Source organism: Cryptotermes secundus, unplaced genomic scaffold, assembly GCF_002891405.2.
Source record: "Cryptotermes secundus unplaced genomic scaffold, Csec_1.0 scaffold1247, whole genome shotgun sequence".
In the NCBI taxonomy this organism is placed as follows: domain Eukaryota; kingdom Metazoa; phylum Arthropoda; class Insecta; order Blattodea; family Kalotermitidae; genus Cryptotermes; species Cryptotermes secundus.
The window spans coordinates 56,576-76,808 of NW_019724605.1; the positions used below are offsets into that span (position 1 = coordinate 56,576).

The 20,233-nt window shown below is 40.2% G+C and overlaps 1 protein-coding gene across 1 annotated transcript in view; it reads right to left on the reverse strand.

Moving 5' to 3' along the window:
* The window catches only part of LOC111862538 (zinc finger protein 660-like), a 45,694-nt gene extending 28,223 nt beyond the window's left edge, over positions 1-17,471 (reverse strand). The window contains exons 1-2 of the mRNA XM_023848024.1: positions 17,247-17,471; positions 12,727-13,059 (exon numbers count right to left, since the gene is read on the reverse strand). Coding sequence (XP_023703792.1) covers positions 12,727-13,059; positions 17,247-17,471 — 558 coding nt within the window. The remainder of the gene's footprint in view (positions 1-12,726; positions 13,060-17,246) is intronic.
* Between the last annotated feature and the right edge of the window lie 2,762 nt (positions 17,472-20,233).

Here is a 20,233-nt window from a genome sequence, read left to right on the forward strand (position 1 = left end):
GAAGCTCTGGATGGGCTCGGAGACTTCAAATTAGGAGGGCAAATTATTCAAACTGTGAAATATGCAGATGACCTTGTGTTAATGGCTAAGGAAGAAACTGTGCTACAGGGCATGATTGATAGACTAATTGAAATTGGAAGGTGCCATGGCTTGGAAATCAATGTGGAGAAACAAAAGTAATGAAAATTTCGATACAACCAACCCCAGTCACAATAAAGGTAGACCAAAAACAACTGGAGGATGTGAAATGTTTTAAATATTTGTGTAGCATGTTAACAGATGATGAAAGGTTTACGAGAGAAATTAAATTCAGGATTGCCATGGCAAAAGCTGCATTTAGCAAGAAGAAGAATCTTTTTACCAGCAAATTGGACTTAAATTTGTGGAAGAAACTAGTGAAATGCTACATTTGGACTATAGCTCTGTATGGGACTGAAACTTGGACACTTAGGGCAGTAGATCAGAAACATCTGGAAAGTTTCGAAATGTGGTGTTGGAGAAGGTTGGAGAAGATCTTTTGGACAGATTATGTAAGAAATGAATAAGTGTTAATTAGAGTCAGTGGGCAGACGAATATCCTACACGAAATAAGAAAACGGATGGCTAGTTAGATTAGTCATGTTTTACGCAGAAGCTGCATTCTAAAGAAGTTATTGAAGGAAAGATAGAGGGGCGGATAGAAGTGACCAGAAGACGAGGAACAAGACGTAAGAAGATGCTGGATGACCTTGGGGACAGAAGAGGATATTTTCATTTGAAGGAGAAAGATCTAGATCGCATGAAGTGGAGGAACTGTTTAGAAGAGGCTGTGGAACTGTCGTCTTCTCAGATTACTGATCATGATTGATTTAGTGATTTTATAATTCAGTAATACTGCAATTTTGTTTTTAAATTCAGTATCCCTTCAACGCCACATCGAAAACTCGAATGTTAGTAAAAATTTAAAAAGTGGTTTATAAAACCAAGTAACTCCAACAGAAAATTAATTTTGAAATTTTTGGTGTTGCATATTTCTTGTTACTCCTCTCAAAATCGGCACAAAGGCATATTAAAAACTGTGAAGAAAATACAGTTAATTTTGAAGGCAATTTACGAGTCCTATTATGTCCTCAGTACTTCGGCGCGTTCTTCTATAGAATTATGTGTTCTGGAGCTGGTGATTTCCGATAATCATCCACTCAACGGGCACAGTGTGTGCCATGACTTTTGTGTTAAGGTAACTGTGTATCAAGAGAGAAACAGGCGTTACATCTGGTTTACATATTATTTCCAGAAGTTGAGAAGACTACTCTCTTGTCTGGTGTGACGAATATTCTGGTAGATGTTTATCTTCGTTCCCAAGTGTCTTACTGACTCCATCTTCAGGGTGGAATAAGTACTTCTTCCAGAAATTTGAGATAGTTCGTTAATCCATATATTCGATAAACATTTTCCAAGCAATACGTCGTCACATTCAAGAAGACGGTCATATTCATATTCAACGCAGTCAGAAACAAATATTTCACGTACTTGTTGTATATTTCGTTGGCACTGTATTGCGAGGGATTTTCAGAAAGTAACCTCCGTTTAAATTAAGAAAATAATGAAGGAAAAGGGGAGAGCTTGCGCATGAGAAGTAGCGTCACAAAACTGGTCACTTTCTGTTTGTTTTTTCTCTACATATTAAGCTATTACGTGCCCTGCGAATTATAATTCGGCCAGATACGAAAATCGCACTATTACCCGCTTCCTTCGTGATAATACAAGTGTGCTGCAAAAATGTATGTGAATAATACGCGGTTTACGGCCAAAATATAATGAGTGAAGAGACTGTAGATCAATGTTGTAGTATGTTCAAAGGTGAGCGAGTATATGTTCACAAAGAAAACAGAGAGAATTGCTTCAGCTTTGAATTATTTAGAGAGATATACCACAAAGTGAGCGATGAAATTCTCAATCACTCCATATGAATAACTGGCGTGTAAACTTGGGTTCCATTTGTGAATGGTCAAATCAAAGAGCAGTCAAAGCAGCGGATGCACACAAATTCACCAAACATGCTGAAAAATTTGAACAAACCTTGTTTGCAAGGAAACTGATGACAACTCTTTTCTGGGACAGGAAATGCGTGTTGGTGGAGCAACCATAGTAACTGTAGGAATGTATTGCGAAGCACTAAATCCCCATGTTGGACTGTTCCAAATAAAATGCGCCGAATGTAGACATACGGTGTAGTGCTCCTCAGTGGAAATGCACGTCGACATACGAGTACAGTTGCTCGCACTCGAGCAATGGTGGAGCATTTGTACTGGGAGTTGTCTCACCACCCGACTTACATCCCTGATCTCGCTCCGAGTAACTATCACCTGTTTACCGGTATGAAGAAATGGTTATAATCACAGCCCCTCCATAAAAATGAGTAGTTGATATAAGACTAAAAATGTGCCTGAATTCACGGGCGGCACACTCATTTGACACAGGCATTAATTTGAGAATTATTTATGTATTTTTGTCATACAAGACATTTTCATATTGCTTATTTTATTAACATCTCATCGGATGTTCATTTCCGAAATTCTGTCGTACATATCCTTTAGAAACAACGGATTTCAATTAGCTGCAAAATATATTTTATTGTTCGGAACCTATTTGCGTAAAATAAACGTGATGGGCAGCAAATTCTTTCTCCTGAAATATCCCCGAATCATTCGATCATCACTTCAACACTGTATTGATGTTGATGGCTACCACTTCGAGCAAGTATTACAATATAGTGGAGCATGTAGACCTGTTATTGAATAAGGCCTTCTCAAAGAATCTGGTTTCCACGGTAACGCAACAATAGAGGAGATGTTATAAATGGTGTTTTCTTTGTGGTCTTTCCGAAATATTATAAGGAGGATAACTGGAGCTAAAGATCACAGTGACTGAGGTCCCCTGAGGCACTTCTTACATTGAATGGACGGAATAACCCCTTCGTCAATCATTTAAAATATTTGGGTGTAATCTTCGATAAGAGGATTACCTAGAGGCTGCACATAGAAATGATTTAAGCCAAGTCCTTCAGAAAATTTATTAGAAATTACTCCCTATTCAGAAGTGAGCGTTTAAGTACAAAAATCAAACTAAACCTCCATAAAGCACTGATCAGATCATTAATGGCTTATGCGTGCCACGCTTGCGAAATTACAGCAGACACACACCTATCGAAGTTGTAGCGCTTTCAAAACGAATTTCTCAGCGAATTCGAAATTTTCCAAGGCGCACACCGGTTCGCGATTTGCATATGACTTTCAACCTACCCTTTGTATACGACTATAAGAAAACTGTGCAGGCGACAATCAGAAGTCATACAAAATCTTGAGAATGAACTTGTTCGTCGTACAGGACAAGGCGTAGCCAAGTATAGAACATATAAGAGGCTTAAATTTTGCGCTGGTGAATCTTAAAACTGTTCAATTCTCTAAGCTGCTGTTGTAGAGTAAGATACGTAAAATAATGTTGATTTTCTTTGCAAAGCCTGTACTTGCTGAGGATTCACATATAGTGCAAAAGGAAGAATTCAATAACATGCGACACCTGCATTTGACGTAAGGCTAAGCATACGAATATTCATAAGATATAATTTATTTCTCGTCAGAGAGGATATTACGTAAAGACTATTGTAGCAAGGCCTCGGTTGAAAAAAAATTCGGATCGTGTGTCTCTATTGTTTTGACGTCAAGACGAAATGATTGGCGGTAAACAGCAAGTCGTAATAAGATTCTGACGTCGACTTTTACAGGTCATAGTTGTGGGATATTTCCTGGACAGTGACGAAGCCAGCACGGAAACCGAAGGCTCTCCATTATTGGAAGCCTTTGCCATGGAACGACTGGTGAAGACATATTAGACTGAAAAGATGTAACCGTGCTGTTTTTATTTTTAAAATGTGTAGATCAGCGATGGCGCCATAATTAAGTATAATGACAAGTTTTGTTTTCATGTGGTCTACAAGTCAAATCACCAATACATACAATGGCAGTTGTCACTCCCACTAGTGAAGACACAGTTCTGCTGTTTTTATTTGTTATTTTGAATTACCTGGCGAAATAAAGGGTGTAGCGCCTGGCTACGGGCTGGACGATGGAGAGGTCGGTTTTCGTGTCTCGGTAGTGTCAAGAATTTTTACTTCTCCGTGTCGTCTAGAACGGCTCTGGGGTCCACCCTACCTCCTATACAATGTGTACTTGGAGCTATCTCCCCGTGAGTAAAGATTCCGGGACTTGAATCTAGCCACTCCAACTAATGCCGAGTTCAAAAAAATTTAGATCTATATATCCACATCCCCATACGCCTTCATGGCGTAGTGCTTAGTTGGTTAAACTCAGAGACAACTTTACCTTTTCTTACATATAGAATAACATATCTGACATGAAACGGACCGCATATGAACCACCTCGTCTAACAAATTTTGAATCCAACGGGATATGTAGTCAGAAGAGACGGCACTAAGTATGCTACGGCTTAGTAAACATGTAACGACGTCAACATACAAGCAGCAAAGAAGTTATTTTGACAGACACAGACACAAAGCAACAAGGGGAAATCAAATTCTTCCTTCAATTTTTCCAAAATGAAGAATGTAGGCTAAAATACATCAAATTGTGTATCTAACTAAAGTCTAAACATCATTATGAACAGCACTGCTTGTATGGAGACCGGCCTGTGAATATATCAACAAGTTCCATTTTACGCAGTTCCAGTTTTCTTGGAAATACACTATTTCTGGAGATAGAGCAGGCTTCACCGTCTGTCAGTAAAGCTTGCAGGAATCTGTAAACACGGCACACAGTTACATGGACTGGCCCGTGTGTATCAAAACACAATACAATTGGAAGCAGACATTCCTGTCTCACCGGTCACTGATGTAAATACAATAGAGCGGGAATTTATTATCTATAGGAAAATATATACATATAGAATGGTAATCCCTTTCAATATGAGGAGTGATTTTTCATTTAAATCATTGATTTATGTATACGAAATGTTGTGAACAAGGACCGAGAAATTTTGAGTTTCTATTGAGCGAAGGAGAATAAAAATTTAGGTCCTACTTCACGGCTACAAAATATTTCTCAATTACGAAACAGTCCGTTTAGTAATGTTTAGGGAAATAGTCGTAGCTTATCCTGAGTATCATATAAAACCCATAATATATTCTTTAGCCAAAACGCAGATTTTCTACAGCGTTAAATGACATAATATTTACACAGATTGTTAAAAATAGTTAAATGTATATGTATAGTACTCACTAAAAAAACGAATATTCACAGTCCAATGTGTCCACGAACCAGTGAATACTCAGATATGGGCGATGTTCATCTGATCCCTACAGCCGGTTCTGCACGTAGATCCCATGCATTTGAAAACGACTTTCAGCTCTTTGGCGCACCGGTTTGCGCATTGTGCCCGATGATCCCAGCTTCACTCCATTCCCCTGAGAGGCATTCTGTGCTCGTTGCTGTGATACCTTGAAATCACTGATCGTCACTGATAGACACTGAGAACACAGAACACGGAACACTTCCTGTGTCCCCAACCAAAATACAGAAAACTGAGATCATAGAATCGTGAAAGACAATTGTCAGGACTCGTCAGGACCTTCGCGTGTTACCACTCTTCATGGAAAGTCTGGCTGTGTTTCTGTCTGACGATGTAGATAAATGAGGTGGTGCCCTATCAAGCATGAAGGACATATCTGATCGTTGTGAAGAGGCAAATGTTACAGGAGTAACCGGTTAATCACTCAGAAAACAAAGACGGTGCACTGCACCTGCTAGTCTGCTAGGAAAGACAAGTGGTCTTAAGATTTCATCATCTAAGGCGCCCTCCTAGACCCTGGCACACATATTTGAGCAAATATTGATTCCCGGAAACATGTTAACGGGGCCCTGTTTTATTCATTTAATTGGGTACTATACGCCTTACAGATTTTAACTTCATTCTCTGTAACTTCGTGTATCGTTCCATGCCCCACCACTCCCTATGTCCTGCTGTGTCCCATTCCTTCTATACCATAGCTTCACCCTCTTCTATTCCCTTGTCCTCCTTCATTGTCATGGCCTCCTGAGTCCGTTCCATTGCTCTCTCTGTCTCTCCAGCGTTGCAGCACACAGCGTTCTTCGGCCAAATAATTTTGTATTTAATTAGCTACATAGTTTGTTTCTGAGGAGCACAATGGACTGTGCCCTGGAATTCGTTTTGTAAAATTGCTGACTTCCCTTGGACTGTGCCTGTATTATTATTGTTATTAATGTAACATGCATAACTAAGCAATGGGCGCATAAATATCTCGCATACGCGCACTTAACCATAGGACGAATATTTATAGCTCGTTGTTAGGCAACATTCAGCGCGCCAATGGACCGGCAAGGTAGAAATCACACGTGATATTTTTTCTATGTGGATTTCCTTAAGCAACAAAAGACTGTGTTCTTTGTGGGTGGTCGATTCGGAGGCTATATGACAATTTTTCAATTTTAAGTGACATAATTCAGAGTTTGTCGCGTGAAGACCTGGCTTGATTAGAAGAATTTATTCATGTGTAATATTTGGAGTGCGTGATTCAGTGAGAATGTTATAGTTCCTGTGTTCTAGTTGTAGTACCAGGAGGGGACTATTGTGTGTTTGTGTATAACACTGAATTATAAAGTGTAGAAACCATGATAGAGCTGTGATTACGTGTAATTAATTGTGATGCATATAAGGAGTAAATAAAACCATTCATCAAAACCCGAACCCGCGTAATTAGTCAATGATACACGTGACAATATTGTTATTAGGATTATTATATAAATTCGTCCATTCATTCGTCGTATTTTATTCAGTTGCCTTGCTTTCGTGTCAGACATTACCCACTTTGCCCTCCGCCGACTTCAGCGGTAACAGATTCCTCGGTACCCCGTTGCGGGGTGGCGTGTCACCGCCATGATGGCCCTGAAAAATACTTAACGGCGTTACATTAAATTTACCTACAGAAAGAAATTCGGGTGTTCTTGTAAACTGTAGGTTACATTTTCTCGATTGTACCCGAGCTCTAAATTCGTGAATAAGCATCATTATGATTTCCGAATGTTCAGTTTCATGGAAACCTGCACACGGGCTCTCGAGTTGTCCAATAAGTACAGACGGACTGCTGGATGAAATTTAATAGGCTTTCAGAAGGTTCTGCAACGCACATAAAACAGGGATATTCTGAATGAATATTCATTGAAAGATTTCAGGCACCTATTTTGAATCTTAAATATATCGATACTTTCGTAAAACAGTTGAAACGCATTATTGCTGCTGAAGGTAATCACTTCGAACATCAAAACTACAATTATTTAAATAAAAGTAACAAAAATCGTGAAATGAGAACAACGAAGAACAGAAGGCCGTGTTTTGTTAATTTTCGTTTGTTATCTTGAATGAACTTGTGCAAACTGTATGTCATTGAATTCCTATCCGTCTTCTCTACACCGCAGTGGAATTTCTAAAATCCAAAGTAACTTTGATATCTCCATAACCTCTCCGGATACAAAAATTTACCTGCCTCGTCTAACGTCTTCCCTGACACGTTGCAAGTTTCGTAGGAATCTTTTGTAATACAGAAAAGAAAGGAGATTTTCATGTGACGGAATTTGTTGCCTAATTCCGAAAATATTGTAAAAAATCCTAAATCAATTCAAATGTAATTTATTTATTCTGTTAAACATTACTCAACACGAAGTTTTGGAAGAAGTAATCTCCTGCTTCCTTTCAATTCAAGTTAAGTGTTATACTTCATAAAATTCTGACCTCATAGAAAATGCCAGGTGTAACAAATTTTGAATGAAATGTGACTCAGTTCCTGAAAACTAGAATAATGGAATCAGGAGAATCGTCCGTCACTCTACAATAGCTCGGCAAATATTTTACAGCGGAAACAAATAAACACGCGAAGAATAAATGTGGCGGGAGGTGGGGGGCACAGACTTCGAACATTAAGCTAAAAGTACATAATGTTGCACTTTTTAATGAGATTAATAATCATTTTCAATGATATTTTTCTGTCTATGTTCCACCTTTGAGAATTTCTGTAAATTATATTTACCACTTGTGAGAGGTGCTAAGAGGAAAATGAAACAGCCACACATATCCTGTGTGAATGTGAGGCCATGGCTTATTAACTTTACTTACTTACTACTTTATTGAACCAAGTGACTATTTTGTTGCCCCCACCTACAAAATCCTACGCTTCATTCGACGAAGAGGATTGCTCAGGGATAATCAAATGTGGAAGCACAATAGACCACTTGTAGGTCGCAGTGCAAAACCCGAGAAGACGCACCCAGTATACATTCATTCATTCGTGCATTTACCGCAGTGAGGTTTGGACGAAAAACAATATCTCTGGAGAACATATAAGTTGCCCTTTTAGGTTTTGACTCACCTACATCTCAGCAAGCATAGATTCTTGGGACTATATTGACGGTAACTTGTTTTCTTCATTTAAGTGAGTGCTATACCCTATATGAGTTAATATACGACTATATATTGTAACCGTTCATTTGATTGGAGAACTGTTGTGCATAAATTAAACATGTATTAGATCAAGATTACTAAATTACAAACAAAGAGATCCGGCAGATAGCCAGCTCTTACACGCGGAAGGGACATAGTTCAAGTTTTGCTATGTGAACAGGAAGTAACATCTGGTACTTTCCTGGAATTCTGGCAGTTTCAGCAACGTCGGAAAGGCTTTGAGAAAATGAGAGCTGACAGCTTGGGACAGCGATAACTTAGAAGTGGGACGGCCGGAGCCTCACACCCTGACTGTAATGCATCAAGGGGCTGTCATCCTTAGCGTCAGGTCAGCATCTGCCAGAATCACATAGCAGAGCAACATGATTGGGAATTCAAAATTTAGGGAACCTCCTAGTTTGGAAAATTAACCAATGGTAGAAGTGGAGGAGTGGATTTCTCTTGGAGTCTGGGGTTCGTGGACCTCAGAATTCAGAGAGAGGGCATCCACCTCGGAGAGTCTTGACACTACTTTCGGCAAAGTCGGAAACTAAATTTACCACTACGGCCCTTCCGTAAAATAGTATAAGTACAGTTCAAATCAATAGTATTAATAAATTCAGTTGTATGCAGAAAGCTGGAAGGGATTAAAGGACTACTAAGTGCAACCGTCGAAAGGTGGGTGACTGTAGTGAAGTGTTCTTCCTGCCCTGTCCGAGCCAGACCCTTATAAGACCCTGGGATAGGAACTCAACTCTACCGACTACCAAAAAGAACCCAAAGAAGTGATAGGTGAAAGAGTGGCGCACAACGAAAAGGGCACAAAGGAAGTGAGCGGTTACAATATTCATTCATTCATGAGTGACTACAGGGTTTCGTTGGGACCTGGCAACATATTAAGTTTTATAATACTGTACACAATGGGAACCGCCTACGTGGTCTTGTGGTCAAAGTTCCCAGATAAAGATCAAGAGGTCCCGGGTTCGATTCCCGGCGTCACCAGACTTTCTGAGAAGTAATGGCTCTGGAACGGGGACCACTCGGCCTCGTGAGGATAATTGGGCAGATACTTGAATGGAAAAGTAGTGGCTCCGGTCTAGAAACCCGAAATTAACGGCCGTAGTGATTCGTTGCGCTGACTACGCGATACCCTCTATCCGCTAAAGTTGGTACTAACTTCGCCGACAGGTCGCCGTCGCTCGGTCGGTATAATTCGCTTGCGGACTAAAGGCACGGTGCTTTTTTATGCTAAGTATTCTTTTTAATGGAATTAGCTCCAGCTCTAGGCTGTCCTTGTGTAGGAATGGTTGTCACTGTACAGAAAGTAAACGGTTTAATTTATACAAATCCGTAGATATGCGGATACGCAAGTGTTTCCAATGAAGACGCTGGCTAGGAATCACGAGACTTGTTTTCTCTGTGGTCTTCCTTATGCAACAATAGAACTGGGCTTTCTGTGCGTGGTCCGTACCGATCCTATATAAGAAGCAGTTCAGTTCGAGGTTTCGTCAGGAAGACTTCAGCAGTTTATCTCTTAACTTTGAGAGTGTTATAATTATTTGTGTGACATAGATACAACAATCTTGAAAGTGCAATAACGAATTGCACTTACGACGTGTGAAATTATCCAATAAATCGAGTTATCAAATTCAGAACCCATTATTTACTGTCACGTCACCAGGTTACACGAGAAAATATGATATAATGGAAACCTTCATGGCATGCAGCCCGAAAGCGAACTATACCGACCTAGCGACCGCTGCTTGTCGGCGAAGTTAAAGCTGTTAATCTCGGTATTCTAGACCGGAGCCAATATTTCCTTGAAATAGCTTCTCAATTATCCTCACGAGGCTGCGTGGACCCCGTTCCAGAACCACTATTTGTCAGATAATCTGGTAGAGCCGGGGATCAAAGCTGGGAGCTCTGGATCTTTAGCCAGGAACTCTGACCACAAGACCACAGAAGCCTTCGATATTATAATATGTTATAATAAGTTTTACTGTACACACTTCTTGCGCTTTAACTATCCATTGGAAGTAACTTATGTATCTAAAATACCTTGCTTGTCGCAGTTAAGCACTGTGGGATTTGTAAGATGTTCAACTGAAACGGAAACCTTCCGAACTAATGAACAGAGTAAGGAAGGGGTTTACTGTGTTACAGCGAACTTTTCTTGGCTGATCTACCACGTCAACGTGGAGTAATGTCTGACGTCTCTGAGACTATCTCTGCTTCCTTCAGCAGGAGTTGATGGGATAGGTGCATGCTGTGTTCTCAGGTTATCGAAGTCAAAGTCACATTATTAGTGACGGTAAGTCAGTCAAAGCGACTTGATGTGTAGCATCAAATTGTTCGTCATAACAAAGGCTTTCTTTGTCTGTAAATTTGTGGCATTTTTCCCCGCGGTATGTTTGTAAAGTAATCTGTTGTCTTCCCAAGGGCGAAGAGGGGGCGCAATAAACCTGAGGCAGATGACAACTCTTGTGTAAATATGGCGTGTGAAAACACCACTCATCATCTGAACTTCTGAGGATGCGTGTGCGGGGGGGGGGGCGGAAAGTTTGTGTCCATATCTCCGGACGATAACTGCACATCGATACTGCTTCTTCCGAAGGAAGATTTCATTAGTTTCATCTGTTGAATGAAAATTCAGTTCAGGTCGGGGATATATTTATGTTTTGTAACAACTAGATAAACATTCGCACACTTCCAAGCGCCTCGATCTGGTCCGAGACCAAGGCACATACTTCTTCTGTGCTTAGACTCAGAAATGTGACGTCACTGAAATCGCAGCCCAGTGACTTTCCTATGGCGAGTCATGGAAATACAAACGCAAGGGAAGGAAACAACTGTGGCCATGCACATAGCTACTAACAGGGAACATCTGATGCGGACCAGTAATTTATTATCCTTTAAAAAACAATCGGAGTTACGATACAAAATAGAGTATGATAGGAAACATAGAAGATGATAAAATTTGTTAAACTGGAATAATGAAACCAGTCACATCAAATAAACATCAGTTAAATAAAACATATAAACATCTAACAACATTTCGACACGGACAAGAGAAATCACACAAGAAAACTGAATCTGAAGGTGACTATACTATTAATTTTTTATTTTATAAACCTAATATACTAATCAGGCTTCCAATAAACAATAGTGGGCTCATGCACGTAAAGAAGTTAATTATGAAAAATCAATTAATTAATTAGAAAACATTGAAAATGTGAAATCAATTCCTGAACACATCTTCATAAGAATGAACAGGGAAGATTGATGTGTGAATATTCCTGTAATACCATAAAACAAAACCTCAAAGAGATTAATACAACTTATAATAATACGAAAGGATGAGCGTATGTTAATAAAAAGAGTCTTAATCGAGGAAATTATGAAGATATAAAGATGACGAATCTGGCCCCGAAACATATCTCACAGTAAAACATTCAGGTTCTGTAACCAGATAAATTCTTGAAGCAAAATAGAATACTTCAAACACCATAATTCAGTTGACACAATAAATACATATAGATCGAAATACAAAATCCAGAATGTGTCTGTAGGCTAGCACTGTCGCGTTGAATGGATGCTTTCTTGCACATACGAGATTGTTATTTATCATGTTATTCCATGTTTCGCCTTTTTAGTTTTCCGTCATGGGTGAACATTCCCTTCCATATCGCACGATCATGCTTGTTCTGCACTGTGTGATTTGAGGTGCATATTCAGAACGAAGCGATGAGTGAACCTTTTCTTGCACACTTTGCATGGAAAAGGCCGTTGTCCACTGTGTACTCTGAGATGTGTGTTTAGGTTAGAGCGTTGGGAGAACATTTTCTTACATACTTTGCAAGAAAAATGCCGTTCTCCACTGTGTATTCTTAGATGATTTTTCAGGGTAGAGCCCTGAGTGAAAGTTTTCTCACACACTTTCCAAGAAAATGGCAGTTCTCCACTGTGCACCCTCAGATGATTCTTCAGGGTAGAGCTCTGAGTGAAAGTTTTCTCACACACTTCGCAAGAAAATGGCCGTTCTCCACTGTGTATTCTTAAATGCCTGTTTAGGTGAGGGCGCTGTTTGAACACCTTTCCACACACTTCGCAAGAAAATGGTCTTTCTCCTCTGTGTAATCTTCGATGCTTGTATAGGTTATGGAGCTGAGTGAACCTTTTCTTACACACTTCGCAGGAAAATGGCCGTTCTCCAGTGTGTACCCTGATATGATTCTCTAGATTAACACGACCAGTGAAACCTCTCTTGCATTCATTGCATGCAAAGGACCATACACGACCACTGAATCGTTGTACTGCACTACACTTAGGAGTTAAGGATGTGGCACACATTTCACAACGCGACATTGTTTCTGTGCTGCTTCCAACTGCATATTCCGACAGATTATATGTACGAGAGAATGATTTCTTGCATATCTCGCACTTATGTACGTCCCCTTCTCTGTATAACTCTGGCAATCCTGCACTCTGTTCACAAAGAAGTTCCTCTGCATTAACGTCCTTATTGAGGTGCTTTGTTGCACTTAATTTAACACTCTGAAAGAAAGAGAAAGTGTATCAGGACCTACAGTGGAGCTGGACTCTGAGGCGTTTTGAAGTATTTCAGTTGTCACATTGACAAATATTGTTGCATGAGAAGGAAGCTAGATGGTTTTGTGTCTCCTCGTGAACCACAACATTTGTGTATGACCTATTTGACTTAGAAGCGTGATGCAATTTTATCGTACCAGGCTCAGTATTATTCCAAGATGGAAATTTGTAGAGTAATCATCAGTGGATAAGTTTATACACCGTCCAGATTCAAGGTTTTCTTTTTGTCTTCTGTCCTACTTGCATTCTTCTACAACATGTTTCGGCCTTAGATGGCCATCTTCAGTCGTAGTTATTCTTTCTACACATTTTGTAATGCCTCTTCAATTTAGTTGCATGTGGAAAGCTTTACTACTTTTAGATAAAATTGATACAAGCTACACATAGAGTCAAAATAATGGAACAAGGATAGACACCAACACACCACGAGAAAATCGTATCGGACTGACATAAGTTGGCATTTAGCGCTGCTGGTAACAAGCAGTACCAGCATTTTATGTATTTTAGTGTAATTTTATTGAAAGTAACAGCACGTCACACACGTGCCGAAAATAAAGAGACAAAAATATTAGCAAGAGTAACTAAACGTGGAGGTGGCCGTGTGAGGCCAAAAGGCATTGTAGAAGAGTGTACGTAGACCAATTGTAGTCTTCTTCCGTATATAGTGCAAAAATATTGATTTAGGTTTAAAAGACACTAATCCTCATTTAGTTCATTAAATGTTCGTTAAAACGTTGTAAAATATCACTAAAATATACGTATATCCTATATTTATGCGCTACACGCATTTAAGGAATAGTAGTAATCTTAAGGTACGTTATTGTAATTATTATTAATTTCTATGTTGTAGGATGTATGGTCTTTCCCTCTTTTGTATTGCGGCCACTCTGTGTCCCAATGCGTGTGCCGCTCTCTTGGTAGTGTGAAATGTTGATTTGTTCCTTGTACTCCTTTTCGTTTAGAAAAATTGCGCTAAGAAAATTATTTAGGGAGATTAATTGTTATAACAATACAAAGTGTAGTGTACGAATCTTTCGGAATACGTCCGAAGCCAGTAACCTTCACAGTCACCGCCAAATCTGACATGGGATTTCTGTTCCCTGTTCGTGGTACAGCCATTTAAGCAGAAGACTGCACGTGTAATTTGGAATTGGGGAAAACAAATGCATACCGTACGTTTGTGCTGAGACTTCTAGGAACGTAGGTGCTTACGCGTAGGCCTCCAAGACAGAACAACGAGAGTAATAAGAGACTGGATATGAGGGGAACAAAATTTCAGGATGTGTCTTAAAGTGAAGCGAATGTCTGTTGTTCCTAAGTGTTTTGAAATTTCGGTTGTAACATGGAGGTCAGTAAGGCTACGTGGAGGCCGCGCCATAGCTCGAGCGGTTAGTAGCTGGCTTCCCACCACGACGGCGATGGTTCGATTCCGGGGTCTTGTCGTGTGGGATTTGTGGTGGACAAAGTGGCGCGGGGGCGGGTTTTCTCCGACTACTTCGGTCCCCCTTACCAATCTTCATTCCACCAAATTCTTCATCATCATAATCACCCAGGGAAGGCTACAATAATTCAATCAGTGGCCGCAGTGCCGAGTGGACCCAGTTGGACTCCACCCACCCACTAAGTGAGAAAGGATACGTGGAAGTGAGATGTATAGAGATCCATCACACACACAGTGATATATAATGAAGAAAACTGCACTTAATTTGGTTACTGGCACATATAATTTAGATGAAGATAATTATGAATTGGAGAACATTATAATAAAAATGCTTCTGCTATAAATTTTTAATTGGACGCACAACACTTACAGCCTGATTCTTCAAAGCAGGAAATGTCCAGTCAACTCGTGTCAGAATTATTTTTGGGACTCGAGTTGCTAAGGAATGCAACGTCCTTCGCAGTCTCGTTAGGCGTTCTTCTTCACTTGCCATTCTTCTCTTTTTAATCTTCTTCTGTTGTTCTGTGGAGAATACACATAAAGTTTAGACATTGGCACGTCAAAGGACAGCAGCAAAATATGTCGCTCCTAGATAAGAAAATAAAGTAATAAAATTTGATATAATATTCTAATACATAAATAGGGAAGTTTACACCCCTTTCAGTCGAAAAAATAGATTCTTCAATCCAGAGAACCCATTAATTACTTGTAACGTTACCAGCATATGTGACATTATGTTTAAGAAACGTACCTTTTTAACAGAGTGAGATGCTGTAATGTCTTGTCCCCTGGAGTAACATGAATGCTTGTGGAGTTTCTTGCTACAGGGGAAAAAATAAATATACGTTATCAGTCTACCGAACAAATGAATAACTTGTCTGCACGTCTGGTAGAATGGAAAATTTCGAAAACAGAATCAACATTGAGTAATCATAGTAAATACGTATCAATGAACACATACTTAAAGAATCAGAACGTTAACAGGGAGCAGGACTGAATCCCTTTCCGACATTACAAACGCACTGATATCTTGTGCGATATTTTTAAGTTACTGAGCAAATTGGCTCAAACGATGACGCTTGTCGCTTGTATCGGGAGATCTCCGTTTCAAATATCACTCTGAACACCAACAATACTTCACTATTTTCTCAGACCACCCAAGAAAACTTCGATATATTTGCCTTAAGTTACGTGAACTCATTATTCACAAGTCCGGCTTATTTTACGAAGCCGTCAGTATCTCAGGGTATACGGCGTCGAATTGTGGATAGAGTGGTGAATAATTAATTGGAAATGATCAGGAAGAAAGCAATGGTGGCCCGACCGAGCTATGATCCCTGAATTTGCTTGGAGGGACTGAGGAAGGCATGATAAACCTCAGTCAGTATAGTCGGTGTCCCAGCCGAAACCCGAACCAAGGATCTCCTGAATAAAGTTTTAGTGCTTTATCGCTACTACATTTGCTTGATTAAAATAATCACGCCAACATTCGACAGCATGTGGAGTAAGTTGCGGACATTTCCTGTGGAGAATTAAACTACAACAACAAAGGAACTATTTGGTACTCTGTCCAATAATAATCATTCAAAACTAGTCCACTTAAATTGATTCTCAGAAACTTAACACTCGTCTTCCTGCATTTGACTCAACCGATCTGTTTTCTGCCTTATATTTCGTAAGACTGTACTTAATGTAACTCAGATTATGCCAGTGACCTCTATAACATTTATTTTAGTATTACCTTGAAATGGTCAACAGCTAATTCCATAACAAGATTTTCTCTGATTAGATTAGTGTCGTTAACTAAATAACTTCAGTAAAACATACTGTCGAACAAGTTTGTTACGTCATTATTTACACTGCTGCACAACGGAAGTTTACACAGAGAAGCACGCAGACTCCCCTCCAAGTACGCACATGTTACTGGTCTCACAGAAGGAAATAAAAGTAGAGGTAATTCCAAGTTTGCCAACTATTGCGGGCAAACGTGGTTAGTCATCTTGATGAGTTAAAATTAGCAAGTTAACAGAGTCGAGTAAGTGTAGAAACTCATATCAGAGGAAGAGTTAAAACTGAAACACTCCGATAGAGATTATCATCTGTCCTGTTTGTCCTATATAGGGATCATTGCTACATATTCTATTTTGGTCATTTTTGTTACTGTTGTTGCTACAGGTATTTTCATAGAATATGCTCTTATTTCTTTAAATGGTGGAAAGATAATAATCCTGTACAACCATAGTGGCACCTGGAGGGATACTGTAGTATCTGCGGATGAGGTGTTATTCTGCAAATGCTCGATGACAACTTTTACTGGTTCGTCTCCTTAGGTGTAAAGAGTGGGAGACCTTTATGACTTAAGAGGTTTTGCGTGGCTTTGTAGTCTGCCATGCTTTTTGTTGGGATCCTGGTACCAGATGTAGTATCCCGGAAGAAGAAGTCCCCAATCACAGCAGTTTTCAGATCTTTCTGAAGGCTAAGGAAATTAGCCTCAGAAGTTAGAACTAGAGGGGTGGTCTGCCTTTTCTAATACTGTCGTCTGAAGATGGTCCTTCATCACTTACTTCCGCACCCTGCACGGGTAAGGCACTGAGCGGAGCGAAAACATTCTTTGTTACCACTGGCCGCGGCTTTCGGTAGACCGAGAGAGGTATAGATTCTTCCGTCGCCTCTCTCTTGCTGATGCTGTTACCGTCATCAGAATCGCCACTTCTCTTTCGATGTCTGCTGTCGGGCGCAATCTCCCCCTTTCCTTGAACACACTCCGGCAAAGAGGCTGTCCCTCAACAGCCTGTGTACTGCTGCGTATAGTCGTATCATTCCAGTGAGCAGGACCTTTCCGTCCAGAGGTTTGCATAAAATGTTCTTTGCTTTTGCCGCCTTGTTGATCAGGCTTTCCAAGTAAGGCCGTTGCCATTTTGCTGCGGGGATTTCTGAATAAACTGTCCTATTGTTAAGAGCCCCCTCCGGACTAAGTTCATCTCCTGCGTTGCTTCCAGATTGTTATCTATTAGAGCTTCGTGTTGCTTGTCAAAAGAAGCAAGCATCGAACGCCACTTTGCCTCACACTTTGTGGGCCCCACCAGCGCCATGACTAAAGCTAGCTGACCAGAGTACGGTAGCAATCCACACTAACCCCCTCCTCCACTCATCCATGAATAGAGGTGACGACTCACTTCAACAATTAACGAACACTCAGTAATCAGTGTCGCTAACCAATCTACTCAGTAACTTGACCAACCCAACAATCAGCCTCCTATGCATTTCCAGTCATAGCCGTTAGACTAATAGCTGACTGTCTTATGCCCGGCGTCTGACGTCGCTTGTAACTGTCTTCCCTCACGTGTGAACTTATGCCACGAGTTGGTCGCCACGTGTGTCTGTCCTTATTCCAGGATATTGGATATCACTTTACAGCCCTTCCTTTCCCTGTGATGCTGCTCACCTTCACCCTGTTCCGTGACACTTTGCTGTTGTTGCACTACAATATTTCTTGCCTCGCGGATGTCCAGGAGTAAGGCGGAAAGGAAGGAGAGTTGTGATGGTTGGTACTAGTCCAAAGTTCTCTTTAACTATACGCAGTCAAGTGTCGGGCAAGTAGGGAAAGTCGGGCGTAGCTGGGTTCTGCTCAGTAAGGTTCAAGATGAGTGCTCCTCTATGGTCTTGCGGGCCTGGCTCGGGCAGGGCAGGAAGGTCCTCAGGCTACTATCACTACACTACTCCAAGAAATTTTGCACTTATGTGATTTATTAATTAATTTTTAATAACTGAACACACTATTTAAAAGAAATAAAAAATTTCTCTCACTTTAACTTTGAACTTTCTACGGCTTATATCACCAGAATTAGTAATAGACAAAGTGACGTAGTTTCGCGTCTGAATTTGTCGAAAGTTGGATAAAGACTCTCAAGGAAAAATGGACTCTCTGGAATCCCGAGGTCCACGAACCACAGCATCAAAGAGAAATCTACTCCTCGTAACGTGCACCATTGGTCTTTGAAAACTAGGAAGTTCCCTAAATTCGTGAATTTCCAATCATGTTGCTTTGCTATGTGATTCTGGCAGTTACTGACCTAACGCTAAGGTTGGCGGCGACTTGATGTATGAAGATCAGAGGATGAGGTTCAGACATTCGCTCTTCTAAGTTATAGCCGTTTCAAACTGTCAGCTCTCGAATTCTAAAAGACTTTCCGATTTTGCTGTAACTGCCAGAATTCCAGGAAATGTACCAGATGTTACTTCCTGTTCACATAGCAGAACTCGAACTATGTCAGTTCTCAGTGTAAATAAGGTGATCATCTGCCTGATCTTTTTGTAGATTATGAGGACCTAACTTAATAAAAATTTACTTAACCTGAAAGAGCCTGGTGAATTATAATGAACGATTACATAACCCAATTCTCTGACTCAGTAGCCAGTCTATTACACAACCATCAACAGCAGATGAACGTATATTAATAGAGAAATTCATTGAGTACTTGACACCAATCACTAAGTAATCTCCTCACAGTCGACTAACCTGATGGCTGAGTCATGGACCGGGGCAATCAGTCCAGTCGGTCTCCATTCAGTGCAGTGTAAAATCTCACAAATAACTACATTCTAAACTTGTCCTGCTTGTAATACTTCAACACGTACCGCGGCAGCTGTAAATGTCCTGCCTCCTGCACTAAACACCTCAATATCCATAATAGCAGCCGTGTCATACATTCTAGTAGATTTCTGCATACTATCAAGCAAAATTCTCTCAGAAATGAATGGTTTTCTGCAAAGAAGCCGTCCCTGAATCTAGATAGAACAAATACAGGCATACCTTGGAGATATTGCGGGTTCGGTTGCAGATCACCGCAATAAAGCGAGTCACACGAATTTTTTGGGTTTCCCAGTGCACATAAATGTAATGTATACACTAAACCGTAGTCTACTAAGTGTGCAATAGGATTATATCTGAAAACAATGTACATACCTTAATTAAAAAAATACTTTATTACGCTTTCTCCATCTGCAATAAGGCTGTTTCACTTTGTTGTCATTCGTGTGTTCACTGGAGTAAGGCTTTTAATTTCTTTCAAGAACTTTTTCTTTGAATTCACAACTTGACTCAAGAGGCCTAACTTTCGGCCCGCTTTCGGCATGCCTTCGTCACTAAGCTTATTCATTTCTTGCTTTGACTTAAAATGATAGGCTTGCGACCCTTTCTTCTACTTGAATACTTAGAGGCCATCGTAAGGTTATTAATTGGCCTAATTTCAATATTGTTGTGTCTCAGGGATTAGAGAGGTCAGAGGAGAGCGGAGAGACAGGGGAACGGCCAATCGTTTTATATCGCCCTCTTATATGAGAGCGGTTTGTTGCTCCCGAAAACAACTACAATAATAACATCACGGATCGTCGTAACAGCAAAATAATGATGAAAAAGTTTGAAACATTGCTAGTATTGCCGAAATGTGACATAGAGACATAAAGGGAGCACGCGCTGTTTGAAAAATTGCGCAGTTAGACTTGCTGGATATAGGGCTGCAATAAACCTTCAATTTGCAAAAATAGTATCTGCGAAGCGCAATAAAGCGAGGTATGCCTGTATAACAAAATTTGGAACAAAAACTTGCCAAAATATCCGTTAAACATTAGATATTATGATTGATATTGTGACATGTTGCGAAATCCGAGCCCCCCCCC